General features: G+C 41.4%; 1 protein-coding gene across 1 annotated transcript; it reads left to right on the top strand.

Moving 5' to 3' along the window:
* The first annotated feature begins 306 nt into the window (after positions 1-306).
* SUN1 (Sad1 and UNC84 domain containing 1) lies at positions 307-27,749 on the top strand. Its single transcript, XM_062607994.1, has 22 exons — positions 307-718; positions 5,658-5,855; positions 6,174-6,364; positions 8,647-8,673; positions 8,773-8,967; positions 10,610-10,732; positions 11,735-11,818; positions 12,153-12,263; positions 13,669-13,767; positions 14,453-14,546; positions 14,665-14,723; positions 15,904-16,043; positions 16,188-16,412; positions 16,895-16,981; positions 17,293-17,327; positions 18,216-18,351; positions 19,250-19,504; positions 19,864-19,948; positions 20,741-20,856; positions 25,749-25,916; positions 26,757-26,849; positions 27,288-27,749. Exons 1-22 carry the CDS (start codon positions 642-644, stop codon positions 27,399-27,401), a joined length of 2,712 nt encoding a protein of 903 aa, XP_062463978.1. The 5' UTR covers positions 307-641; the 3' UTR covers positions 27,402-27,749.
* Positions 27,750-27,921: the final 172 nt, after the last annotated feature.

Raw genomic sequence — 27,921 nt, 5'->3', positions numbered from 1 at the left:
TGTGTATTCAGCGTGGGGTTTGTGACAGGAATAAATTAACCCATAGAAAATATTACAGGCTGATGTGAAATGAAGGGGAGTCCCTTGCTGCTTAGTGGATGGTGTTCAAAGGTAGTAGAGTAAAATGATTTGACTCTATATAAAACCTTTCTCAGGTTTCTTCTGTGTTAGGCTTTGGTGCACAGCACAGCCCATGCTTTGCTTTCAAAGCTGAAGTCATTGCAAAGAGATCTCTGAAAGCCTGGCCACATGGGGTTTTTAGTTTTCAAGCTTAGTTTTTTTTGGGTGCTGCATGACTCAGTTCCTATGGAAGCACTGTAGGACAGTTGTGATGAGAGCTTGGCTCATATTACAGTAATGTTCCCGAGAACTCGGAAATTGCAGAAAACAACATCATAAAGAAAGTTGTGCTCAGAAATACACTGAGCTTCCTGCAGTACTGAGAAGGGATCTCCAGCCCCAGCAGCCATACAGCTGAAATGCTGAGCACTCCGTATTTCTGGTAACAGTAGCTGCTTTACTTCAGTACTTCCAAACACAGGCTGAACAGTGCAAGGGCTCTTACCTTGGCTTTGTGTACTTCTAAGTCGTTGCATTACTTTTTTTTTCCACCTTTTACAGTATGATTTGAAACAGTCAACATGGACTTTTCACGTCTACACACGTATACTCCTCCCCAGTGTCTGCCAGAGAACACTGGCTATACATATGCACTCAGGTGAGAATTCTTTTCTTCTTGTAGAGAAACTGCATGTTCTCTCATTGTTGTTAATTCCCAAGAGTTCAGCTTTTATGGTAAGTAGCTGACTTCTTTGGAGAATCATGCTTCATCTAGTCTGTTTTGAAAATAACTACTGTGTCCTAACTGGAGGAAAGAATACATGTAGAACTGACAGGACAGTGACTAACATAGTGACTCAGTGTTTATTAGTTGCTATGGATAACTAGTCTCCGCCTAGTTACAATTGCTGGTTTATTTCTATAAATACATCATCAAAACTCGTAGATGCTTTGTTGTGTGTCTTGTAACTTCTGTGTTTTCTTCTGCTACTTGGCACTACTTTTGCTTTAAAACTGAGACACACTCATTTGTGCTATTGTGAAACTTGGCTGGAAGTTGCACATTGATTACTTTTTTTATTGTTTGCTTTGTTGGGTGGGTTTTTGGTTTAGCAAAATTGCTGGTGTGAATGCAAAATCTGTTTCAAAGATCTTGGTTGTTCTTGTATCTTTTCATTAAACAGACCATTTTAGACTTTTTATTTAATAATTTCAGTTTTCTAAACGCAGTAGTAGTGTGTTTGCATGTGTTGGTATTATGTATTCAAAATGTTGTGATGCCCATTTGATTTTCTTTACTATTAATAGAGTAGATTATGGCATCTGATTTAATCTACCTACCTTTTCCTGTTGAGTTAGTAGATGTATTTTGAAGCAAGTATGTGTCAGTGAGCTGAAGATTTTATTTCAAGTTAAATAAATTAGGATGTAGTGTAAGTTTGCTTTTCTATTCTGTACATGTAAATAATTATTTACTTAATATGCATTAGAATACAATATTTAGACAAGAATTCTTGGCTATCAGTAAAATAGAAGTAGGCAAAACTGTAGCATTAAGAGGTTGCTAACTTATTCTTGCTGTTGTGGGCTCTTAAAATTGTGGCATCGTTATTTGGGGGGGGGACGGGGGGCGGGACCATGATGGGTTTTGTTTTGCTTTTTTAGCTACAGCTTAATGTCAATAGTGTTGCAAAATGGGATGTGTTCTACATTGCATCAATTATATAGCAACTCTTCCTGAATTTATAGAACATTGGTAAAATGTTGGTTAAATACAAGTGGGTTTACTAATTCTGAGAGAAGATGACTTATGTGCCTTTTATCAGCCAACATTCACTATTATATTACTGTGTGCTTTTAGATAGCTCTGTGTTGAAGTGTACCTTGGTGATTTGCTGAAATGTATTCACTCTTCTGCAGAGGATAACTTTCCCTCTTGCGAGCAGTGAAGGCAGACTTTTGAATCTTCAGGTTGTTTAGACAGTGATTTTTATGTCTCTATGAGCATATCCTAAAACAAGCTGTTAAACTGGCATCTGATTTTCTCCTTTGAGGTTTTTTCCAGCAATGGGCTTGTGCATGTAGTGCTGCAGAAAAAAGTACAGGGAAGTTAGTACCACAAAGCTATCACCAGACATGGTTATGGCCTATTAATACAATTTATATTAATATTTGCTTGGATTACTGTGTGTTCATAACTGTTTATAGTGCCTTCTGCTTTGTGTTTTTCCTTCTCCAGCTCAAATCAGCAAAGCATTAAACTGATACAGCCAAATAACCTTTATCCTCCTTAAAATGCCAGTCAGCCTTGTGAATTTCACCCACTTGTCAACATATAATTTACACCCCTCCTTTAGGCTGATCTTTCCTTTTAGTCACTGTCATTCTTGAATTGTGTGGGTTTGGTCAATTTGGGTACCTTAACACTTCCTTTTTCTTCACAACTACGGATTGAATTGGTAAGAATTCGGTTTGATTTTTTTTTTTTTTTTTCCCCTGTGTCAGAGCATTAAATCAGGGTGTAACTTTATGCAAAATGAATAAAATCCTTTGATTTTTATTTTTTGTTTGTTTTTGTTTTTGTTTTTTTGAGGGTGGTGTTTTTTGACGTTTTCAGTGACAATTGGTGCAGTAGTTCAGGAGCTCAAAGTAGTGTCCTTGATCAGTTAATAAAAGTAATGCCATGATCAGAAAGCATGTATATGTTCATGTATTGATTGTGTGCCTGCATCTGTGTTGGAAGTTGTCTATTTAACCACAGTTCTCTAGGTATATTTCATTTATCTATTATTATCTTGGATAATGAAGTATAGTACTGCCCTTTTCATATCCTTATAAATTACATGATTCTATGACAAAGTCCTCCAGACAAAGCTATAGCTGTGCTAAAATTACCGACCTTGTTCTCATTCAGCTTCTAAAACTTGAAAATTAACTCACTGAAGTCTAGGACATTCTTACTCTGTAGAAGCTTGTGTGAAGGAGGTGTCAAGTTAATAGCTAAGAAGCTGGAAATGTACGGCTTGATCCAGTCAGCACATCTGCCAGTAGCCATGGGAGCTGCATGTGTGGGAAGGAACCGGAGTCTGCACTGTGTAGGTTATCTGGAAGTGTAGGCTGATGGCATCACATCTTTACAATGTCTTTTTTGGTTAGCCATACATATGGATAGAAGTACCCTTAATGTACCGGTTAATTTATGTCCTATGAAAGGAAAAGGTTTTGGTTTGGGTTTTTGTTTGTTTGCTTACTGTATCTTTCCTGTAGTAGGAAAAAGGCCGCTTTCCAGACTGTGGAAAGTGACATGGCAGATTTGGAGACTTCTAGATAGTGTCCTGCCAACCTGGGACAGATAATTCACTTTCAGTGTCAAGGGAATGATTATCCTGCATAAGTAAGAGAGAAGATCTCTTAAAGAGGAGATGATCCATGATTTTTTAAGTTTTTTTTTAAGACTGGTAGAGCCCAACTCTGAGGTATGTCTTCAACCCAAATTGATGTAAGTGCTCCCTGAGATACTGAACAACAGCACATGTTTACAAATAGAAACAAATTGAGGCTGGTCACAGCTGTCAGCTTGTCCTGTGGACTTTGTGTTCTTGTGAATCGAGTATCTGTGAGAAACACTAGGTGGAGATAAAGGAAAAGCAGATGCATAGTAGCAAGTGTAAATAGCAAAACTGAGCTCTGAACCAGCTGTTCAGGGAGAGACCCTGTAGTAAACTCTTAAGGAGGTTTCTGCCTTATTTCCTCTCTCCCACCCAAATGTAAGCAAGGATTAATAAACATACTGTATATAGTAATGTATGTTGGGTTTGTCTTAGTGCCCTGCATGGGGTTGCACTGCATGTGGCTGCACTGCATGTGGCAGCACTGGCAAGGCAGGCCAGTAAGGTCAAGTAGGTAGTGCCAAGGACCTGCCATTAAATCTGTGCACCTCTGGGCGATCAAAGAAATCATGTTGGACAAGCTCTGGTTTGGTCCTGGTCTGCCCATTTGCTGCTGGAGCAGCTATATTTTCCTGCAGCACGTTGTATGGATTAGGTTGGGTTTTTTAGCCAAAAGAAATGCAGTTCATGGGCTCTGGCACTGTCCCATTTTGCGTGCTTTACTTTGCATTATGCAGCAATCACGAAACTCACTTGAGAAGCACCTGCCTTGTCAGAATTCAGTAACTGCTGTAGGGGCAGCTGCTAGGCCTTCTGATGTTAACTTATTTGTATGCCAAAGTAGTAACAGGACACAACCAATTCATTACTTGATAAGGTTCTGGGCACTTTAATGAAGAAAATTATTGCTAAGAAATTGTTTTGCCACAAATACAGGATATAGTAGCTGTTTACATGTATTTTTAAAGGGAAAGCTTCCATTTTAAATAGAGATTGCATAGTAGACTCATTCAGATGTACTTTCCTTGCTTGTTTTTGTTTGGATTTGGGGTGAAGGAGCTGCTATTGTTATTAATACCTTGCTCAGCTCTTACAAAACGGAAAAAAAAAATGAAGAAGAAATGAACCCCCCCAAGAATATTGAGGAACAGCTGTTACAGCTCTGTATGTCCCCGTGGTCCAGGAAGGGACAGACTCTGCAAGAAAGCTGGCCTAGAACGCTTGGAATTTGGTTACTGTGGGTCACGGTACTGAGGGGGTCTAGAACCTGGTGTCCTGCTGCCAACCACCTCATCTCTGTTTTCTGAGTATTTCTCTTGATTGTAAGTGTGAGTATTCTGCTTTAGGCTAAACTTCCATTTTAGTATATGTACTTCTTGCTGACTCCTTGTTTAATCTGTTTGTGTTTGCCTTGTGTTGCTGCTTTGTTTTCACTGTAAGTGTTCATGGAGGTTCTGAAAGAATCATGTGTAAAAGTGTGGAGTAGAGCTCCTGAGGTAATAATTTGAATCTTCTCTACATGTAAACTTGCTCTGTAAAGTAAAATTAATGAAATACTCCTTTTTTTTTTTTAATTACTTGTTCAGAGTATTTTTTTTAATTATTTGCATTAAATGAATAAACCTTGTGAAACTACTTTTTCTAAAAGTAATAGTATTTAACCTAACATAGCTAAAGTAGGGAACTCTTAAGTTTCTTAAAGAGGGGGAACTTCCTGCTTGTTGGGAGATGGGAATTTTGGAGTAGTGTTGTGTGTATATCTTTGGTTCTCAAAACAGGGGACTGGCAAATGAAATAAAAAGTAAACTTTGACTAAAAATGAGTATTTACTTTGCAACTTAGAGTGCATCATGATTTTTAATTTGCTGCTAGGTGTGTCGTGTATGGCTTCCTCTTTAAAATTGGTCCCCAAAGAACTAGGCTGTGTAACAAACGCTTGCTCTGGCTAAACTTCAAACATGGTTTTCATAATGGTTGTTTCTTACTAACTGTGATTTCCTTTCAGTTGTAAAACGTGTAATGTGATTTGCTAAAAATAATTTTGAATATCTATGTACTTCTAAATCAATTGGGTTATGTGGTATATCTTGTGAGAATTCTTCCATAACTCCAAATAAACTGCTTTTAATGGAAGTGTGGGTTAGCTTGAAGGTATGTTTGTTACTAAGGGAATTCTCTCTTACTTTTCTTACTATTCTTACTTGGCAGTTCAAGTTATTCTTCAGATGCTTTGGACTTTGAGACAGAAAACCAAATAGATCCAGTATTTGATTCTCCAAGAATGTCACGACGTAGTTTACGGTTAGCTTCTGCAACACTTAATGAATCAGATGATGCACAAAACCGTGGCCTCCATGACAGCTCTTACTCTGCTGGAAACATGTATTTCAGAGAGAAGCCTTCCAAGTAAGCATTCTTTATCATGATGGGTTCATTTATTGGTTGGAGCCCTGGGACTTCCTGTTGGAACACAGCCTTACAGACATAGGTTGCCTATTCTGTTTTTCTCAGTGTTTACTGCCAGTCTCTGGAAAATACTTAGGATGTGGTCTGCAGTGAAGTCTTGGTAAAAGTACAGATGCTTGAAGGGAAAGATTTTTTTCTTCTAAACCTGGTTTGTCACATCAGTGTTGAAATACCTTGACTGTTTCCTTATTTCTGTGAGACTCACAGAAAGTTGCATCTTTACTGCCAGATCTTATTTGTCTTTGCTTTGTTCCCTAGGGTAGTGAAGGAACGCAGAAGTGTGAATAAACAATCTGGCAGCGAAAGATTCACACCAAGGAAAAATCTCTCCAGCTCGTCTGCATTAAGCCAAAGCAGCTTCAATAGCCATGGCAGTGATACATTAATGGTATCCACTGTATTGGAAGAATCTTCAATTCAAGAGCAGACAAAAGTTCATCATTTCTGGGGTAGGCAATTGATTGCTATTGCTTGTATCCAACTGTGAAAAGTGGTTATGGTTTGGTATGTATGAATGTATGTTCATATCTTCCCTCTTTTCCACACCCATTTTTCCATCCTACCCTGTCCTGGGTTCAGCAGTAGCAGTCATTTTTCTCCTTCTTGGTAGCTGGTGCAGTGCAGTGTTTTGACTTTCAGCTTGGGAACAGAGCTGATAGCGATGTTTTGGTTTGGCCAAGGACTTTGTGAGCCTCATGTTCTGCCAGGGAGGAGGGGAAGCTGGGAGGAAGCAGAGACAGGACACCTGACCCAAACTAGCCAAAGAGGTATTCCATACCACAGCACGTCATGCCCAGGATGTAACTGGGAGTTAGCCGGAAGGGCTGGGGGACTGCGGGGTTGGAGGAGGTATTGGTCGGTGCTTGGTCGGGTTTGGGGGGGTTATCGGTCAGCTGGTGGTGAAATGTTGTATTCTCTTCCCTTGTTATTTCCTTTATCATTGTTATTATTGGTGGTAGCAGTAGTGATCTGTGTTATACCTTAGTTACTTAACTGTTCTTATCTCAGCCTGTGGGAGTTGCATTCTTTTTGACTCTCCGTCCCTCTGGGAGTAGGGGGAGGGAGGGCAAGAAAGGGGGGGAAGTGAGTGAACGAGTTGTCTGGTTTGGTTTAAAGCACAACATACCCTCAAATGTGTGCATGTGTTTAGACTTTTGCAGTAGGTGTCTGTTTGCTCAGATGCCTACTGGAAATTCACAGTAAGTGTAAACTTGATTTATAGGCACAATCAACATCAGGATACCTTGCCCAGGCAACTTCATATGGCAGGCCAACATAGGCAATTTTGTGATGCAATACCATAGATTGTACATATGTCGTTATCTTTTATCACTGCTTTCTTCAAAACGTGCATGAAGTGCTGTCGTTAAAGAATGGTAACATGTAACTTGTCTTTGAAAAGCCAAAGGAAAAGCATTTTTTCATTTGCTTTTAGGCAGAAGCGTGTTTCAACTTAGTATATGTTAATCTGAAAGCTTCAAATTGGAGGCAGTAGGGGATCTCCTAAGAGGGTTTTTGTGTGGCTGGCTCATTTGGTTTTGTAAGTATATACAAGGATATTTTTCTGGAACCTACTTTCTTAATTAAAGAGGAATATAAGCGAGTTGGCTACAAAAAGAATTTATCTAAAGTGTCCTATAAAAGACCAGCAACTTACTGTATCTCCCATTTCTGACTGTTTGTTTCTAGTTGTCATGGTTTAAGCCCAGCCAGTAACTCAGCACCACACAGCCACGTGCTCCCTCCTCTGTTGCCCCCTCCTCCAGGCGGAATGGGGAGGAGGATCGAAAGAATGTAAACCCCACAGGTTGAGATAAGAACAGCTTAATAAGTAAAGTAAATATACTACTACTAATAATAATAATGATAAGGGAAATAACAAGGGGAGAGATTATAAAACTGAAAGGGTAAAGGAAAAAAAACAATAAACACAAGTGATGTACAATACAATTGCTCACTACCCACTGACCGATACCCAGCCTGACCTGAACAGTGAACTGGGCCTTTTGGGTAACTCCCCCCAGTTTATATACTAGGCATGACATGCTGTGGTATGGAATACCCCTTTGCCTACTTTTGGTCAGGTGTCCTGTCTCTGCTTCCTCCCAGCTTCTTCTGCCCCTCCTCACTGGCAGAGCTTAAGGGATTGAAAAGTCCTTGATCGGGGTAAGCATTACTTAGCAACAACTAAAACGTTGTGTTATCAGTATTGTTCTCAGACCAAAGCTGAAACACAGCACTGCACCGGCTACTAGGAAAGAGAAAAATAACTGTTACAGCTGAACCCAGGACACTACTCAGTACACTTGTCACCTTCCCAGAGTCTGAAAGTTTCAATCTTAAAACACATTTTAAACTTTAGGTTAACTTGCTCTTAAAACAGGACCTTAAAATACAGTAGTACGAAAGTAGTTTACCAAGCAGGAGAAATGGCATAAGCTTGTAATTAGCTTCTTTAAAGTCATATAACCTAAGAAAATGTGTAGTTATCATTGTTTTATCTGCCTTTTCCATTGTAGAATGCTTTTTACTGTTACCCTTCTATGTTAATGTCTGAATATATGGATCTGGTCGTGTGGTGGACAGCAAAATATGTTAAATGCTAATTAAAAAGTGGCTTTTCTTTACAGTCTTAAAATTAATGGCACTTTTAATTTGACTTCATGGTAGTTGTTGTAGTTGATGATGGGATTTCTTCATATTTGGGACCATTTTCTTTTTTCTTTCGAAGGTCTCGATGATGAAGGTGATCCTAAAGGTAACTACACTTTTCTTTCTACTTGAATTCTATTTAATCGTAACCAGAGATGGCAGTACTGATGTTGATGCACTGAATGTTTTACTCTTGGTTTGTTAGGTAGTGGTACTACACTGCTTCAGGGACATGGTGATACAGCAACATCAGAAATGCAGACCACAGTGATTAATGGCTATACTTGCAATGAGTGCAGCATGCTTTCTGAACGGAAGGAGGTTCTTACAGCACACTCAGCTTCTCGTGTGCCATCTTCAAGAATTTACTCTAGGGATAGGAGCCAGAAACATATATCTAGTAAGTTACCTTCTCTTGTGTTTTGTCTGGATATGTTTTATCTACATCAGTTGAAACTTTATGTACTTGTCAACTTCTTATACATGATTATCAGATTTTTTCAGTGCTTCTGGAGGCATTAAATTTCAAAAGGAAAATGCTGTGGTATCTCAACGAGTTTTATTTCCACAGTGATTTGGAACACAATGGGCAGTTCAAGCCAGCACTGATCACAAGGGTCTCCTCATCTGGAATCAGACCTATACATGTCTGTCTGTGAAGTTTTTGGTCAGTTTTCAGATAAAAACTTTTCCTGTGTAGGCACATTTCTCTTTTTTGTTATTTGTTATATGATGTAAAATTTTCAAGACTGAGCAAAATTATTTCTTTGCAGTGCTTCTGCTCTCTAGGAAATCTCAGAGATACACCTTCCTGCCTTCTGCTTTTTTAAATATATATATCCTCATTTAACCTTGTAGCTTACTAGAGTGTTTCTAGAAGCTAAACCTCAACTGCTTGAAAAATACACTTTCTAGTGACTCCATTCCTACAGCTTGAAAACAAATGAATCTGCTGTACATAAGGTTCTGCCTTTCCAAGACAACCTCCATTCTGTGGATGGTTGTCCTCAGTGTCTTTACCGTGTCTGCTTGCCTCTTACATAGCAACTTGAGTTTCTTGTTTGTTGTTTGTGGTAGTCCTCAGTTACCACAAAATTTTCTTGAATGGCCTTGAATTAAAAAGGAGCCAATTTTGGGATTCTTGAAGTATACTTTTAGTAGCAAGAAATTTGTTTGCTTGAACTATAAGGTGTTCTTTAAATGCTTTGAGGCAAGTATTTATTTTGGTTAATACACAGTACAGGCAAGAATTCTTATGGCTTGGCATAACAAACTGCTTAAAGTGGTACTGTATGAAAAGTGTTTTCTGTGCTCCTGAGTTTGCATTGATGTAGGAGAATTTTACAAGGAGCTCCTATTTGTACATTCCTTTGAACTTTAACCCAGCAGTTTGGTTCATACTGACATTGGGAAGGAAGGGGAAGCAGAAAAGGGGGCACATAGTCACGTTGGATTTATTTGCAATGGGGCTGATTATGGGAAACCAGCTAAAGTACCAGCAGTACAAAGGTGGACTGCAGCTTTGTTCCTGTGGCGCTGAAGGAGATGTCTATGTCTCTAGCTCTTGAGGCAGACCACTGTACTAACTTCCTTCAGTGTAAAGGCTGAGGAGAAGGAAGAAAGTCCTCACCCTTTAAAATCCAAAATAAGAATGTAGTTTGTCTCTTTGGAGCTTTGACCTATAAAATCAGGATCTGCAGCTCACAACACTGAAAAATCCTGAGTTCTGTAAGCAAGAAGTTCATTGCTATTTAGAGTTCTTAATTCTCACTAAGAAAAAGTATTCTCGCTGAAGCCATACATCCTGTCTTGAAAGGGTTTTCCTTTGGATGTGAAGTTCTTGCAAAAGCTTTGCTGTAGTATCTAATACCATCCAGACTTCTCACACCACGCTTCCTCAAGTTTCATATACCTGGATAAACAGGCTTTCCATGTTTGATCCTCATTCTTCCACAAGCTGATGGTCACCAGAGAATGGAAGTACATCATCTTAACGGAGGTGAATAATTTATATTCACACTGGGTTGTTTTTTTTTCAATAGGAGGAACCTATTTCCACATGAGTAAGATTCTCCGATTGGTCAAACATGTTGCAGCATCTTTTGCATCACTGTTGGTGCAACTGTTTCAAATGGTTTTGCTGAAGCTGGGTTATGAATTCAGAGGTACCTTTTCAGTTGTCTTTCTTGGTCTCTGCGCACAGCCACAGTGTGTTTTGGCTTCTTGCAGACTTCATCTCCGGCACTATTGTGTTCTTTTTCTATACTCTTTTGGCTGGCTCCTGACTTTCTCCCTTTTTAAATAACTATATAACTATCTCAGTTCTGCTGCTCTTTTCATGCTTTCCTTCTGCTCTGGAAGTATCTGGATTCGTGTATGGGAGACCTGTTACAGTTAAGATGCACGTGTTTATTTTTTACTTGGAAGCGGTAGAAGGAAATGTTTAAATTGAGAAACTTAAGTTGGTTTTAAACTGCTTGGTGTGATAGTGTCAGATCCAGACTTTTAAGTGTCTTTAAGTTTGAACTGTCTTATTACCCTTAAGCCCACTGTGCACTCAAAGCTTGATCAGATCTGTCTTGCAGAACTAAAATTACCATCGTCCCTCTGCTACTCTAAAGCATGTCTTGTTTTCCCTAAAAATATTCTTTGGTGCTTTCTCTTCTGTAATACACAATCTACAAGTGAAGTTAAATTGCCATAGGCAGGAGGTAACTGATTTTTCTGTTCGATTAAAACTGTTCTCTTTGCCTCAGTGCCTTATAACTTGCTTATGCTCTCTTCTTGGTCTTTGAAGATCTCCGGTAAAACCAACACAAAGATGTGGTGGTTGGCCCATCTGAAAGAATGATGGGAATAGGGACTCAAGATTTGATGAGTTTTTACTTGCCTTTTGGTTTTGGTTTTGGTTTTTTACTAACTTTGCTATCTGAAAAGAAGCAGAAAGATTTTTTTTTTTTTTTTTGGACCAAAAGGCCCCCTGATATTTACAGAAGAAAAATTAAGATTACACAGAGTAGTCTTCTTCCTTGATCATTTCTCAGGTCTCCTGTGAGTAACCTGGCTTTAATTGTGAACTCAGCAGCCAGTATAGCTAACATCCACATACATGAAACGCTTCGAACTTGAGAATTACATTCCACGTATGCTTTTTGAATGTGTTGCAGCTCACTCGGACTACTGTGGAAGCATGAATGTGAAGGGGTCTTACAGAGAAGATAGACATCTTGGTGTAACTCAGGAATCAATATGTAAGCATTCTTGATGTTGTCTTTTAGCCTTGGGTAAAGCCTTGGGCTAAAAGACAGGTTGTTGCTCTAATGGTAATATCAGATGCCCCATTACTCTATGGAAACTAAAAAGTAAATGTTTGTTTTGCAACTTAGATGTTGGGAGGGGGGAATGGTGATTACATGGCGTACGGAAGTATTTCCTCAAGCAAGCTTTATGCCACTGAAGTTTACTTTTAGTGGCTTTTAATTTGATAATGGATAATGTGAAATAGACTTGTTTTGACTTACCTCGTAGTGATCTTCATTTGATCCTGGCTTTGTCCCATTAACTGACTCTTACCACAACCAACAGGTGATGACTGTAAGGGGAAGAAAAATCTTGAAACACACATCACAGACCACATGCAGTCCTCATGGGCTGAAAGGGTAGCAAGGACCATTTGGCACTCCTTTTCTTACGCAGGTTGACTTGGTCCTTTTTTATTTTACTTTTATTTTGCAACACAATCTCACAATACTAATCATATGTATTGTTTGGGGTTGGGTTGGTTGTTTTTTTTTCCCTGTCTTTATCTGTCAAAGTAGAAATGTAAACTGTCTAGAAAACTAACTTACTTATCTTTCCTGACTGACTTCTTGCTCTTATACTGGCTTTTATAGAAGCTTGGCAGACTGCTTACCTATTAGTAAAAACAAGGTAGAAGGACAGCATGCACCTTGTATGTTAGAGGGAACAAATCAAATTGTTAATTTAATGCTCTCTGGGGAAGCCTCCATTCAATAGGTTGAAAAGATGCCTTAAAATGAAAGTAAGGTAGAGGTATTGGTATACAGATTATTTGAATAAAGGGGTTTTAACATCTTATTTTTGTTCTAGTGATAGTCAATTTTTACAGGAATCTTCTATAGGGATAGAATCTTCCCTGTGAGATGAGCGTTCCCTAGCTTGAATGACAGAGGCATCAAGGATCTATTTGGGTGCTCTTTGTTCAACAAAGGAAAATGATATGAGACACTTCAGTCACCTAAATGCTTTGCAAAATATTGGGTTGGTATATCTATAATCCCTCAGATTAACCCAGACGTATCTGCTGATCTAAAAATGTAGGATTATTTTCTAAACGTGTCCTATGTAGTTTGTTCTGTAGAATGAACAGTGCTAATCCTGCATATAGTAGTTGTTGGCTTCAGTGGGCTAAAAGTGAAAGCATTCCCTTCTAGTTTTTGGAGTAGTTTTTTTGTTGTCAGTTTTGCTCTATAAGAGAATCAAAACTGACATGCTGAAGATACTTGGGAACATTCACTTGGAGTAGACTGCCCATAACTTCTAGTAGGGATTATTTTCTATTATTAATATTTCTTAGACATCATTGTTTAATTCACTAGCATTTAAAATTTGTGCTTATTCCCTCTTCTACGTGTGAACCTAGATAATGAATTTGATGTATAATTCAGAACAAACAAGATGCTTTCAAAGTAATGATGTGCTTCAGACTCCTTTTTATGGCAGTCTTTTTCTTTTTTGCCTTCTGTCACACTTAGCATGGCATTGTTAAACATGCTACAAAATGTAAACTTTGCTGGTTTTGGAAGAGTGGTATTTAACTGCACAGCTGCTGTTGATCGTTCATCTCTGTGCTTGAGAATTGTTTCTGAATTATCTTGGTTTTACTTGGCTTCATATTTATTAGTGACTGCTTTGCTTTCAAAGAGCGAAGAACTAAGTTTGTAGATTACTGAAAGGTGTGGATTAGAATGATGCAGAACATGTAACGGGCAGGGGACTGGGTCTTTGTTACTGCATGTACTGCAAAAGAACTGTAAGATTTTTGTATGTTACCATGTGGCATGAATTTCTTATAATCTAGGTTACTTTATGCTTCACGGGTTGCGGACGGTGGGAACAGCGGGATGGCTTGTCTCTCAGAAGGTGTTGTCTCTACTTTGGCTGGCCATTCTTTCTCCAGGTTACTGTCCTTATCCGTGTGTGTGCGCGTTGCCTGTTCCTTTAGGCAAACTAGGCATCTGCAGTGTGTGGCTTACACTAATTCCACTGTGCTTAGGCTGTAGCTTTTGTACTCAGCAATGAATGTGCTACTTCAACTTTCTTTTTTAAAAATTGACCAGATTATGCTTAATGTGAGAGGTCTGTTTCTGTTCATAGGCATAATGGGAGACTAACCAGACTGTTTCATGAGGGAGTGAGTGTGTGAGGAAACAAGCGTCTGAGTAGCACAGAATATGGGGTGTCAAGAATAATGGGGTGTTTGGTTTGGTTGTAACTTCATTTCTTGGCATTTTCAACAAAAACTGGTGCTGCTGATCTGTACGTTTCTTGAAACATGCTGAAGGTCTTCAGCGTGTGGTAACTTGGATTCAAATATAATAACTGGATTTCCAGCAAGAGTGCATTGTTAAAACAAATGAACATTTTGTCTTTTTGCATGGCTGTTGGTTTGGTTGAGCATCTGATGTTATAATGCTGTCAGACTTGTGATATGCAGATGTTAATAAGCTGCCTGCGTTGCCTGCAGTTGTGCGTTTCTCTGCTGTGCAAAGTGTTCTTGGCCACAGTCGCATGTCCTTCTGTTTGGTTTCTTTGAATGTGTGCTACGCTAACTACAGTTCACACTGTCACTTTTTGTCTTCCAGGGATTGCAGCTTCTGGCATATTCAGGCTGCTTAGAGCCGCATGGTATCAACTTGCTACCCTCACGTCTTCGCTCAAGGTGTTTCTTCTCAGAAGGTATGTATCCACTGAAAAAAAACCTCTTTTGTCAGCAAATTATTTACCCAGTTCTAGTATAAAAGAGTGAAATACAGTAAATGTATTCTTTCGTAAACTTTCTTCTCTGTTTCTCTAGATGCCCTTCAAAGGCCTACAAGCTGTTCCTGCTCCTTATCCCACTCTTGTTTCTCCTGGGTATGTGAATCGTTTAGTAATAGTACAAAGTTATCTATGCTTACTATTCCAAAATAGCATTTTTAGTGGAACTTTTGGTTCACAAAGATACAGAAGCAAAACCAAGCAATTTGGGAACGGGGCAGCACTTTGAGCTTTCCAAATACTAACAAGCCAGTGAGCTTTCCCCTTGCCATGAAAGGAATACCTTTGATTTAATTTCCTAGATCTCTTTAGAGAGAGAGGGTGGGTGAGCAAGTAGATGCACTGAAGTCCTTTTTTTCTTGGTCTCCCCAAGTAGGACTAGCGATGGAGTCATAAGGAGTAGGCTGCATACTGACTGCTTTGGTTCTTGCCCACCTCTATGAAAGTGTGGTTAAGTTCTCTGATCAACTCATCCTAAGGCTTCCCTTTGCTCTAGACCATGCTTGAGTTGCTTAAAATACTGCTATTTAGGCTGGTTACGTGTCAGTGTTTCAGGCAAGCTGTCTATTGTGTTTGAATTCAAGAAGCTCAAAATACTGACCAGAAGTGCTGGGCTATTTCTGAAAAACTGGTTCCTGTCTTTGCACGCCCTAAATTAAGTGTAGCTGCTTTTGGCCCAAGAGAAACTTTGTCAGAATTTTACAGTGGGCATTCAAACTCCTCTGTATTAGTGAGAATAAGAAAGGAACAAGTTACCCTGTGTAGAAAATGCTGCTTCTTCTTACTAAGATGCTGCAAGAATAGGTGTAATCTTTGCAAAATGCTCAGTCATTCCCATGGGAGCCTAAGTTTTTTCCAACTTGTATTCAGTGTTATGCAATGTGGTATGTAGTAAGTAGGGTAGGAGGCAAGATATTTTCTATTGAGGTAAAAAGCAATGTTTATATCTGCCTTTAGTGAGTATGGCCAGTCTTCATCAGTAAATTGCATCTAGGTCCCAGGGAAGCAGTAGTAGAGGTTAAAGTTCTATCATGACACAGAAGTGCAAGCTGCGTGCCTTCCAACTGTGTGAGTGGTACTGGTGGATGTTCCCTAATATTCTTGAGTGCTTGACTTAACAATTTTAAAGCTGATTATTTAGACTGGAGTAGTGTCTGTTGTGCGACATCCATCATGTGAAGTTAAGGTAGCGTATGTCCTTAAAGAAGAAAGTCATAAGCAGTCTTAAGGGAGAATTTTTTTATAACATCGTTTTTACTTTTTCTTTTGAATCTAGGTGTATGGTTCTGGGGGTTTAATGACTTCATTTCATTATTACCTTCATTGAACTGGACAAGACATGATAGGTTGCAGGGAATACGTGACCATGTTCATGAACGGCAGGATGATTCTATGAACTCTGTTCAACCTCCAAAGGTAAGGAAGAACTTCAATATCTTTTAAGACTTCTTAACTCCTAAGCCTTCAATGTTTTGCAATAGCTACTCAATACACAAGTAATGTAAATAAATGTCATGATTTTTATACGTTAAACAAAATGAAAATCTCTTTATACCTTAGGATACCATAAGCATCTTTGATTCTACTTACCTAAGTGAGCTGGAAAAGCAAATGGCCTTTGTGTCTGACAAGTGCCATCAGAATGAAGAAGAATATAATAAATTGATGTTTCTGGTCCATAATCTTCAAGATCAGGTTGCCCAGATGAGCAACAAAAGTGAAACACTAGAATTAATAAAAAATGTGATTGGTCAACATCTTAAAGACACGGAAGCAGAGAAAACGGTAAGATAATCAGTTATTGATATTTTCTAATACTGATCAAGTATTCTGATTTAATTACGCAGATGTTTTGCAGTTTGACTTGAGGATTCTTTCTGTTACAGAGCTAACTGATCAGTAGTAAATGCCAGGGAGTAGTCACTGGCATTTGTTCCTCCTTTGTTATTGCTGAAAAAGAATTAATTCCAGACAGGTGCTCTAAAGTAGAATCTTGCATTGTTGAAGAGCAGGTGGATCCTCTTTTCAGACAGAGAAAGAAGGACTGGTAATAAAGAAGAGGTTTTCTGGTAAACTTCCCTTTGTATAACCTCTAGAGCTGCTAGATCAGGCCTTCATATTTATTACAAATTCTGTAATTTCTCACTGTCCCCGAGGATAAAGTGCTTACAAAGTGAAATAAAAATTATTCTTTTTAGAAAATCTCAATTACGCTATTTGTATTTGAGAAGAAAATACACCACCTTTGTTTTTCTCTTTTTTTTAAGACTGACTTCCTGGCTTTACATCAAGAACATGAGCTGCGCATTCTGAAGCTGGAAGACCTTCTTGAAAAACTCTCAGCTGAATCTAAGGTATTGAAATTAGCTGCAATTGTAACATGGATAAAATAGACTAAGGTTGTTTTCCCTTGTTGGCTATCCCAAAGCCCAGTTTGCTTTACTCCAGCTATTGCAGTCTTGAATTCTCAAAACTTGTATTCTTCTTCCCCCTTCTTGGAGGGGGTTTCAGTCCAAAGAGTGAACTTATTCACTTGGCCACTGAGGCAGGTTCTCTTTGAAATAAAATCTTACTCTACAGAAGCACAAACATAAGTGTAATTTTCATTTAGCATTCTTTGTCTTCTTTCTTTGTATTTGTTAAAACTAACTTTGGTATTTTTTAGGGCATCCAGAAGCACCTGGAGGTAGCCAAAGCAAGGTACAAGCATTTTTCAGATGCATTTTTCTCTTTCAGTCCTGATGCTCATTGATGGTGATATGCATGTTCTCCTTTGGAAGACAGCAATCCTTTTCTTTGTGTCAGTTAACTGGCCTTAAGAGTTTGTATTGTCGGCAAGAGTACTTCTCTCTTACAGTCAGCTTTAATTGTGATGCTGAACATCAGCACAAGGCCCACTCCCAGTGGGTGAGCAATTCTGCAGGTACATTATTGACTAGAAAAAGCTGTTTATATAGGAGAGGAAAACAAGTGACTTCTCATCCTCTTCTAAATCCATGAGATCTTTTCCACAAGTGCATAGTAGCTGTTTTTGTTAGGCCTTGTATTTAAACTCTTGAATTGTATCAGTTTTAACCTTCATCTTTGTTTTTCGTTTGTCAGCTGTCCTACTTTACACTCACGAAATACCAGGATAAAACCAGCAGCATTTCATTAAGCAGTTTTCCCATTGGGAAGAGAAAAAGAAACACATTTGCTTAATCTCCCTTTAAATTAGATCTAAATGTAAAATGGCTTTGGAATGATGGCTGATCCCTTCTTCCATAGAATGCAATGAACACTGACCTATATTGGTCCTATGTGACCTGCTACTTAAGGTCACCTTGACACCTGCCTCTGAAGTTATTCTGGTTGAAGTAAATTTAAGTCATCACTGCTGGATTTGTCTGCAGCTTAAACATTCTTTTCTTTGAGTATATTAATCCTAAGTATGCCTTAAATAACATGCTCAAGGAACTGCAAGCTCGCAGTGTTGCTCATGGTGAATAACTGAACTTTGTATTAGACTAGTCTGTTCTCACACCTTTGGAATGTGGTGGAATGATTCAAACTTATCTTTCCTAATCACTGCCTCCTTACTTTTGTCAGAGAGATTGATGCGCAGAGTCAAATTTTGGCCAGAGTTAAAGAGCTAGAACTAGAGTTGTCCCAGATAAAATCAGAAGTGTCAACTATGGAAAGTGTGAAGACGAGCTGTGGGAAAATAGATGCCATTCACGGAAAAGTAAGTAACTTCTGTAGCTGTCCCAGTAAAACTTGGTACTGCTTGATTTTGTTCACTCACTCTTGGAAGGTGCTGCAATCAGTAATATGGGGGTAAGATTCATTTTAAAGAATGGTAGCAGTGCTGTGGGCTTTTTTTCGATGACTGCATAACACAGACAGGAGGTTATGGATTGTTTCCACAATGGCAGGGTTTTTGCATTGAATATTTGACGTAGCAGCAGTTCCGTGTACAGTACTTTGCTGTTCTTACTGATGTGTTTCCTAACACATGCAAAGGTGGAAGAGAAACTTGCGTAAAAGCAAGTTCAGTTTGTTATCTGACAGTTCTTTTAAAAGATCATGCTCAAGTTCTTTAGGAACCTGTTACATGGTCTGAGTAGGATGTAGCGCAGTGAATACAACAGTAGGTATTGACACTGGATTAACAATTTGGACTGAAATACCGTCTTGTGCTAACACTCAAAATGATGTAGCTGTTGTGTGTGGAATGGATGCATCCCATTAGGGAGTGATTAAGTGACTCTATGAACTAGTCCTAAACAAGTGTACTGCTCCCTTTAAAGTGGCCACAGTGCTGCCTTTGAACTATTACAGTCAACTTTTTCTAGTTCAAAGAGCTGCTCAGCTGCTGATCTAAACTGCAGGGTTTGCCTGGGCTTTGTTGTTTGTGCCTTGTTCACCAAACAAATGAAGCATCCACATCTCCCATAGGTTCCTCTGCACACCTGATGGGTCTGTTATTCTAGCGTAAGTCAGTGTAGTTAAAACTCATGTGAAAGCTTGAATTGTGTTCTGAATGTATGTATTGATTTCACATGTGCCTGTTCTATACAGTATTACTTAATGGCTTATAAAGACTAGTAATTTCTATTATAATTGTTAATGGCTTCTGCTAGGTAGATGCACAGGTTAAAGAATCTGTGAAGCTGATGCTTTTTGGTGATGGACAAGAAGATTTTCCTGAAACACTCCTCCAATGGCTTACATCCAATTTTGTGAGTAAAAGTGATCATCAGACTGAGCTGCGGGATCTGGAGATGCGGATCCTCAAGGATATTAATCTCCAAATGTCTGCTACAAAACAAAAACTAACACCTGAAGTCGTAACGAATGCTGTGACCAACGCAGGGATCTCTGGAATCACAGAAGAGGTGAATAAGTTTAGGTTCTGAAATGTCGAACTAAAACTGTAAAAAGCCCTTTCCTAGGCATTTTGTGGAGCATGACTGTCACTAGAAATGTGATTTTTAAGAGATGTCAGGAACATGATCTGAAACTGGGAGAAGTACAGAAAATGCTTTATCAAGGGTATTCTTACAGCATTGCTTGATGCCTGCTGTGAATGTTTGTGTTTTCAATTTATGTTACCTTGAAAATTGAAGAATCCCCAGAAGCAACTATACCAAAAAATGTAGGTCCAGGTCATGGGAAGTTGTGGAAAAGAACACAACTTTTGATGTTATTAAAATCTTTCTCTTTCCATTCTCTTCTTCTGTGTGTGCACATTTAGCAAGTACAGATTATTGTAAACAATGCACTGAAACTCTACTCTCAAGACAGGACTGGCCTGGTGGATTTTGCCTTGGAATCTGGAGGTAAAAAGTAGAGGGTACACCATTTCTACTATTCATGTTACGTACAGTGTTTACTGAAAAATCTTATAATGAAGGCTAAAGGTTAGTAGAGCATCCTTGTGTGTTGCCTGTTCATCAGTCTACTGCAGTCTATGCCTGTTGTTTACAGGTTTATATATCAGCCTAGGTATGCATGCTTAATTATATATATAATAGCTATATATATATACACTAGATATTACAGTTCTTTTCAGCATGTATGCAACTGGAGATAATCGAGAAGCACAGGGAGGGGGTTTGGATGGATATACTACTGAAGTCACTAGGGAAAAATAGTGTGGTTTTCAGCCCTCCTAAATGAAAAACCTTTTCACATGTGCTTAAAATAACATTTTACTTCATATAATTTATTTGTATCCCCAGAAATTTTTTATACTCTATGGTTTAAAACTGAAAGAGGGTAGATTGCCATTAGATATTAGGAAGAAATTATTTACTGTGAGGACGGTGAGACCCTGGCACAGGGTGTACAGAGAAGCTGTGGCAGCCCCATGCCTGGCAGTGTTCAAGGCCAGGTTGGACGAGGCTTGGAGCAATCTGGTCTAGTGGAAGGTGTCCCTGCCCATGGCAGGGGGTTGGAACTGGGTCAGATTTAAGGTCCTTCCAGCTCCCACAATTCTGTGATTTTATGAATATCTTTGATAGTTTTTTTCCTGAGGAAAATAACTGGTATATTCATCAAGCTTTGTACATATCTCTGCCTTGAGGAGAAATGCGTAATTATTTCTGCTAACCTGATAAATCTCTTCTTAGGTGGCAGCATTCTGAGTACTCGCTGTTCTGAAACCTACGATGCCAGAGCAGCAGTGGTTAGCCTCTTTGGAATTCCTCTGTGGCATGTCACTCAGTCTCCCAGAGCAGTGATTCAGGTAATAAAAGGCTGAGTAAACAAATTCAGCAATGTTATTCCCTTGTGTTGTTTTTAGATGCTTGATGTTTCTGTTTGTAATATCCGGGGGGACATGGGTACTTTGAGCTATGTTCCCAAGAGTGGGATTCTTTGGGTGGTTCCTGAGCACTGCTGAAGTCCTACTCCAGCAAAACTAAGACCTTCATAGGAAGCTTGGGCAGTGCATTGGACTTACACAGAATGTGAGCACTAGGAGGGTTCCCGTTGAGAAGTAATCTCAGCATGGTCTTAAGCACTGCTGGTGGTTCCGGTGGATCAGTCAGCTGATCGGAGCTAGCCCAGCCTGAGCCGCAGCCGGCACGCTTCAGCAACCGCGAGGTTCAACAGAGATTAGGAAAATCAGAGGGGATAGCACAGAGGCATCGCAATTCCCAACATCTCCCGATCCCTGAAGCCCCAACAGCCCTTGCAAGAGAGCGGCTGATGTGGCGGGGGGCGTTCCCACGGTGATGGCGACCACCCCCCTGCCCCTTGCCTTGAAAGAGCCTCGGAGAGGGCAGCGGTGTTGTCACTGCCCACCAGGCGCAGGGAGGAGCAAGCAGGACGTGTTGCTGACCCTGTTGCTGGTGTCCCAGACTGCAGACCAATACGGTCGCCTCCAGAAAGAGCTTGCAGTAAGAAGACTGCAGCAACTCAGACAGAGACCCCGTCCCACACCGTGGCTGTTCAGGTCTCTGGATGCAGGGAGTGCCAGAGCCTGCTGCTGCCGGGGGAGGGAGGACAGCATTCCACCTGCGTGAGGTGTGAGCAGGTAGAAGATCTGCTTAGCCTGGTGGCAGGACTTAAGGAGGAGGTTGAGACGCTGAGGACCATCAGGGAGTGTGAAAGGGAGATCAACTGGTGGAGTAACTCCCTGGCATGCCAGTTGGAACAGTTCCAGGGAGGTACCCCCCCAAAAGGGGAAGGACCCCCTGCCCTCTCAGACAGAGGGGGATGGCCCAAGACAGCCCCTGCCCTGTAGCTGTTGCGCAGAGGTAGGGGACCAAAAAGACGACGAGGGTTGGAAGCGAGTTCCAGTTCGGCGTTGGGGGAAACCCTCCTCCCTTCCTGCCCTGCTTCCCCAGGTGTCCCTCCGTAATAGGTTCGAGGCCCTGGATCTTGAAGGAGAGGTAGGTGAGGATGTGCAAGGCCAGCCTACAAGGCCACATAGGAAAAGGCGGTCGACTTTGCACCTCAAGACTGCCTCTGATAAGAAAGAAAGAAGGGTCGTTGTAGTAGGCGATTCCCTTCTGAGAGGAGCAGAGGGCCCGATATGCAGAGTTGACCCTCATCATAGGGAAGTGTGTAGTCTGCCTGGAGCCCGGATCAGGGATATCACCAGGGCGCTCCCCAGCCTGGTGCACCCGACAGACTACTACCCGCTGCTGATCTTTCAGACAGGTGGGGAGGAAGCTGCTTCCCGCAGTCTGCGGGGGATGAAGAAAGACTACAGCGCCTTGGGGCGGATGGTGAAGGAATCTGGGGCTCAAGTGATCTTCTCCGCACTCCTTCCATCTTCCACTGATGATGTGGGAAGGAATGGGAAAAGTCAGTCCATAAACGATTGGCTTCGAGACTGGTGCTGCAGGCAGGGCTTTGGATTCTTTGATAACGGCTGGTTTTATAGGGCACCATTCTGGACAATGACAAGTGGGAAAGGTTTGTCTCACAGAGGCAAAAGGATGCTGGGGCACGAATTAGCAGGGCTCATTTGGAGAGCTTTAAACTAGATTTGAAGGGGGATGGGGTTGTAGCTGGGCTTGCCCCAGTGGGGCAGCGCTCCAGAACTGATGAAGACTGGGAGGCCTCCTATAATCCTAGGGTGAAATCGGTGTGCTCAGCTCGCTCCCTGGAATGTCTGTGCACCAATGCGCGCAGCATGGGAAATAAGCAGGAGGAGTTGGAAACCTGTGTTAAGTCAGGAGACTATGATCTGGTGGCAATTGCAGAGACGTGGTGGGACAGCTCACATGACTGGAATATAGTCATGGAGGGCTATGTCCTTTTCAGGAAAGACAGACCAGCCAGGCGGGGTGGTGGGGTCACTATGTACGGGAGCAACTACAATGCACCGAGTTCTGTCCAGGGACACATGACGAGCGAGTTGAGAGTCTGTGGGTGAGAGTTAAGGGGCAGGCTGGCAGGGGGGATACTGTTGTGGGTGTCTGTTAGAGGCCACCAGATCAGGGTGAGGAAGTTGACGAGGCCTTCTACAGGCAGCTGAGAGCAGCCTCATAGTCACAGGCTGTGGTCGTCGAGGGGGGTTTTAACTTCCCTGATGTTTGCTGGAAGGACCACTCGGTAACCCAGCCGCAGTCCAGGAGGTTCCTCCAGTGTATGGATGATAACTTCCTCCTGCAAATGGTGGGTGAGCCGACCAGGAGAGGAGCGCTGCTGGATCTCATCCTCACTAACAAGGAGGATCTGGTTGAAGCAGTAAGGGTTGAGGGCTGCCTTGGTTGCAGCGACCACGAGATGGTGGAATTCAGGATCTTGTGTGGTAGGACTAGTAGAATACCAAGTAGAATTGCAACCCTGGACTTTAGCAGGGCAAACTTTGGCCTTTTCAAGCAATTGCTAGGGGAAATCCCATGGGCAAGGCTGCTTGAAGGTAAAGAGCCCCAAGATAGTTGGTTGGCATTCAAGGATTGCTTTTTCCGAGCTCAAGATCAGAGCACCTTGACTCGTAGGAAGTCAAGGAAGAGGGTCAGGAGACCTGCGTGGATAAATAGGGAATTGCTGGGTATGCTCAAGTGGAAGAGGAGAGTTTACAGGTCATGGAAGGAGGGGCTGGCCACTTGGGAGGAATATAAGGCTGCTGCTAGAGGATGGAGGAAGGCAGCTAGGATGACTAAGGCCTCCTCAGAATTAAATCTGGCGAGAGGGGTCAAGGACAGCAGAAATAGCTTTTTCAAATACATGGCAGATAAAACTAACACCAGAGGCAATGTAGGCCCACTGATGAACGGGATGGGTGCCCTGGTGACAGAAGATACAGAGATGGCAGAGTTACTGAATGCCTTCTTTGTCTCTGTCTACTCTGCTGGAGGCAGTCCTGAAGAGTCCTTTACCCCTGAGACCTCAGATGAAGTCAGGTCAATGGAGCGGTTTGCCTTAGTTGATGAGGAATGGGTTAGAGACCAGCTGAGCAATCTGGACATCCATAAATCCATGGGTCCAGATGGGATGCACCCGTGGGTGCTGAGGGAACTGGCGGAAGTCATTGCTAGACCACTCTCTATCATCTTTACCAAGTCTTGGGAAACGGGAGAGGTGCCTGAGGACTGGAGGAAAGCAAATGTCACTCCAGTCTTCAAAAGGCAAGGAGGACCCGGGTAACTATAGACCAGTCAGCCTCACCTCCATCCCTGGGAAGGTGATGGAACACCTTATCCTTGGGCATATCTTAAGGCATATCAAGGATAAGAGGGTTATGAGGGGCAGTCAACATGGCTTCACCAAGGGGAAGTCATGCTTGACCAATTTCATAGCATTTTATGAGGAAATAACACGGTGGATGGATGATGGCAGAGCGATGGATGTGGTCTACCTTGACTTCAGCAAAGCATTTGACACAGTCTCCCACAGCATCCTCACAGCTAAATTGAGAAAGTGTGGTCTGGATGATCAGGTAGTGAGGTTGGACTGTGAACTGGCTGAAAGAGAGAAGCCAGAGAGTTGTAGTCTATGGGGCAGAGTCTAGTTGGAGGCCTGTATCTAGTGGAGTGCCTCAAGGGTCAGTAATGGGACCAGTATTATTTAATATATTCATCAACTATTTAGATGAGGGAATTGAGTGTCATCAGCAAACTTGCTGATAGTACACTAAGCTGGAAGGAGTGGCTGACACGCCAGAAGGCTGTGCTGCCATCCAGCGAGACCTGGACAGGCTGGAGAGTTGGGCAGGGAATAACGGGATGAAATATAACAAGGGAAAGTGTAGAGTCCTGCATCTGGGCAGGAACAACCCCAGGTTCCGGTATAGGTTGGGGAACGACCTGCTAGAGAGCAGTGTAGGGGAGAGGGACCTGGGGGTCCTAGTGGACGACAGGATGACCATGAGCCAACACTGTGCCCTTGTGGCCAAGGCAGCCAATGGCATCCTGGGGTGTATTAGAAGGGGGGTGGTTAGTAGGTCTAGAGAAGTCTTCCTTCCCCTCTACTCTGCCCTGGTGAGACCCCATCTGGAATATTGTGTCCAGTTCTGGGCCCCTCAGTTCACAGAGGACAGGGACCTGCTGGAGAGAGTCCAGCACAGGGCAACCAAGATGATTAAGGGAGTGGAGCATCTCCCTTATGAGGAAAGACTGAGGGAGCTGGGTCTCTATACTTTGGAGGAGACTGAGGGGTGACCTTATTAGTGTATATAAATATATAAAGGGGGAGTGTCACGAGGATGGAGCCAGGCTCTACTCAGTGGCAAATAATGATAGGACAAGGGGTAATGGGTACAAACTGGAACACAAGAGGTTCCACTTAAACTTGAGAAGAAACTTCTTCTCAGTGAGGGTGACGGAACACTGGAACAGGCTGCCCAGGGAGGTTGTGGAGTCTCCTTCTCTGGAGACATTCAAAACCCGCCTGGACACATTCCTGTGTAACGTTATCTAGGCGTTCCTGCTCTGGCAGGGGGATTGGACTAGATGATCTTTTGAGGTCTCTTCCAATCTCTAGCATACTGTGATACTGTGATAGGCTGTCTTCCTGAAGAGTTCTACCAAATACATTCTGTTCTGCCACTTACTAAGGCTGTCCCTCATAATTCCAAATTCATTACAAGTCTTACTCCAAATAAAGCCATTACAAAAAGCTTGTGGTTATTTTGCTGCTGTTGTTGTCTCCCACCTTGTTCTTTCCCTTCCTCCTGTCTAGCCGGACGTGTATCCAGGAAACTGCTGGGCTTTTAAAGGATCACAGGGGCATCTTGTCATCAGACTTTCAGTGAAGATCTATCCAACTGCCTTTACACTGGAACACATACCAAAGACCCTTTCACCAACAGGAACTATCACCAGTGCTCCTAGGAAATTTTTAGTATATGTAAGTGTGCCTCTGAGCTTCAGGTGATGTTTGTGTGCATAAAGAATATCTGTGTTGCTTATCTTGGAAAGTAATGACTTGAGGGAGGGCAGCTAAGGAGATAAACTGTTCCAGTCACTGCTCTTCAAATGGCTTCTAATCTTTAATGAGCCTGAAATCAGATATAGAAAATGTTACAACTGATTTTATTTTTTCTCTTACCTTCTCCAGTAGTAAACGCTTTTGGAGGGAGATGATGGGTTTTAAAGTCTTTAATACATCAGAGAATGTAGTTCTTTCATACAGTTGGATTGTTCTATCCTTCCCCCTCTCCCCTGCAGTTCTGGCTTTTCACCTTATCCATGATGTAAAGAATCCATGATTTTTTAAAATGGATTTTAACTAGCACCACAGTTGCATAGGCATGATTTTAGAGTGAACACCACAGGCTACATCAGAGGATAGTTGTGATAGCTGAGAACTTTTTGTCTAGCTCCTTCAAATGCTTAAACAGCATATGCAAGCATCTGAATCTTTACTTCAGTCCTGTTTGTAAACTTAATGCATCTTTTCTCATTCTGGTTTGTCCTGAGCACTTTCTGTTATACACTGTGATAGTGGGTTTGTCATGGAAATGAAGAGGTTTGACAGTGAAAACATAGAAACATAGCACAGGTATTTGCAGTGCAGGGAATTTAAATGCAGAGCCATGCCTGAACAGGCATTGAGCTACACGGGAAACATTCTGATCCTGGTTTGATCGATTTCTGAGTGCTGTCTGTTGAAACTCAATTATGTAGACATGCTTCTGGTTTTGGTTAGATAGCAAATTTGATGGAAGCAAAAATCTTGTTGTTACAGGGTCTAGAAGATGAATATCAAGAAAGTGGCACGCTTCTAGGGCATTATGAGTATGATCAAGAAGGGGAACCACTGCAGATGTTTCCAGTGATGGTAAGTCTGGATGACAGGATTTAAAGCTTTGGGAGAAAAAGGCTTCTGTTTGCTATGGTAGTGCACAGTGAGTAGTGAAGGAAGGTGGCCTTGTGCTCTGTTGGGCACTGTAGAAACTGAGGCAGGAAGAAGAAGAAAAGCTTTCTTCTCACGTATGTGAGAGAAGAAGAAAGCTTTGTGCTGTCCGGACACAAATGGTGTGAAGATGCTGAGCACAGGAAGTGTCGGCTTCATGCTTGTCCTGACTCCCTTCACAAATAACTGGTTGTAAGGCAGGGAAGGTCCTCTCCGAAGTGGCAGGAAGTTCCCCAGGCATGACCTGGTTAGTAACGACAGTGGGTAGTTGGCAGCAATCTTAAGAAAGCAACTTGAGGAGTTGCAGTTGTCACCTGCTTGTACCTAACTCTTGGTTTGTGCATTTGCTGTTTCCTTTCCCAGGAGAACGGTCAAAATGCATTCCAAATAGTGGAACTGAGAGTTCTTTCCAACTGGGGAAATGAAGAGTATACGTGCCTTTACAGATTCCGAGTGCACGGGAATATCGCCCAGTGATCTACACTACAGCTGGGGTTGGGGTTCTTGTATGTTTTGTTCTCTATTTTGTTTTTTTTTTTTCACTTGAGCTAGAACCAGAACTCATAAGTTACCATTAAACCCAGGTGTTTTCATGTTATAGGTTATATAAGATTTGAATTCCCCTGTTTAAGTAGAAATTAGGTAGCTGATGTAGGAATATTTTGGATAACACTAACTTATTTTTCAAAGAAAAAAAAAGTAAGATAGGATTTTGTGCAATGTATTTTTGTAAATGCTTTTCAACATGTCCGTTGTTCTTTGCTGCTTCTAAACTGTGACAAGATGCTATCAAAATGTTTAAATAAAGAGTTTTAATTTTTGAAAGTGCATGTACTCTTTGGACAAGAAATAAAGCTGTTTTGCTGTAGTTTTGGTCACTGGATGAACCGAGGCCATGAGGGGTTGTAACACTGAAGGAATGCCCCTGGCTCGTTTCCCATACAGTGCGGCCTCTTCCTTCTGATGCCCCTGTACCGGCTGGAGCGTGTTGGGGCGA

Source organism: Pezoporus occidentalis, unplaced genomic scaffold, assembly GCF_034315485.1.
Source record: "Pezoporus occidentalis ecotype Australia unplaced genomic scaffold, CSIRO_AGI_Poc_V1 ctg128, whole genome shotgun sequence".
Taxonomy (NCBI): domain Eukaryota; kingdom Metazoa; phylum Chordata; class Aves; order Psittaciformes; family Psittacidae; genus Pezoporus; species Pezoporus occidentalis.
This window is presented reverse-complemented; position numbering and strand designations above follow the sequence as displayed.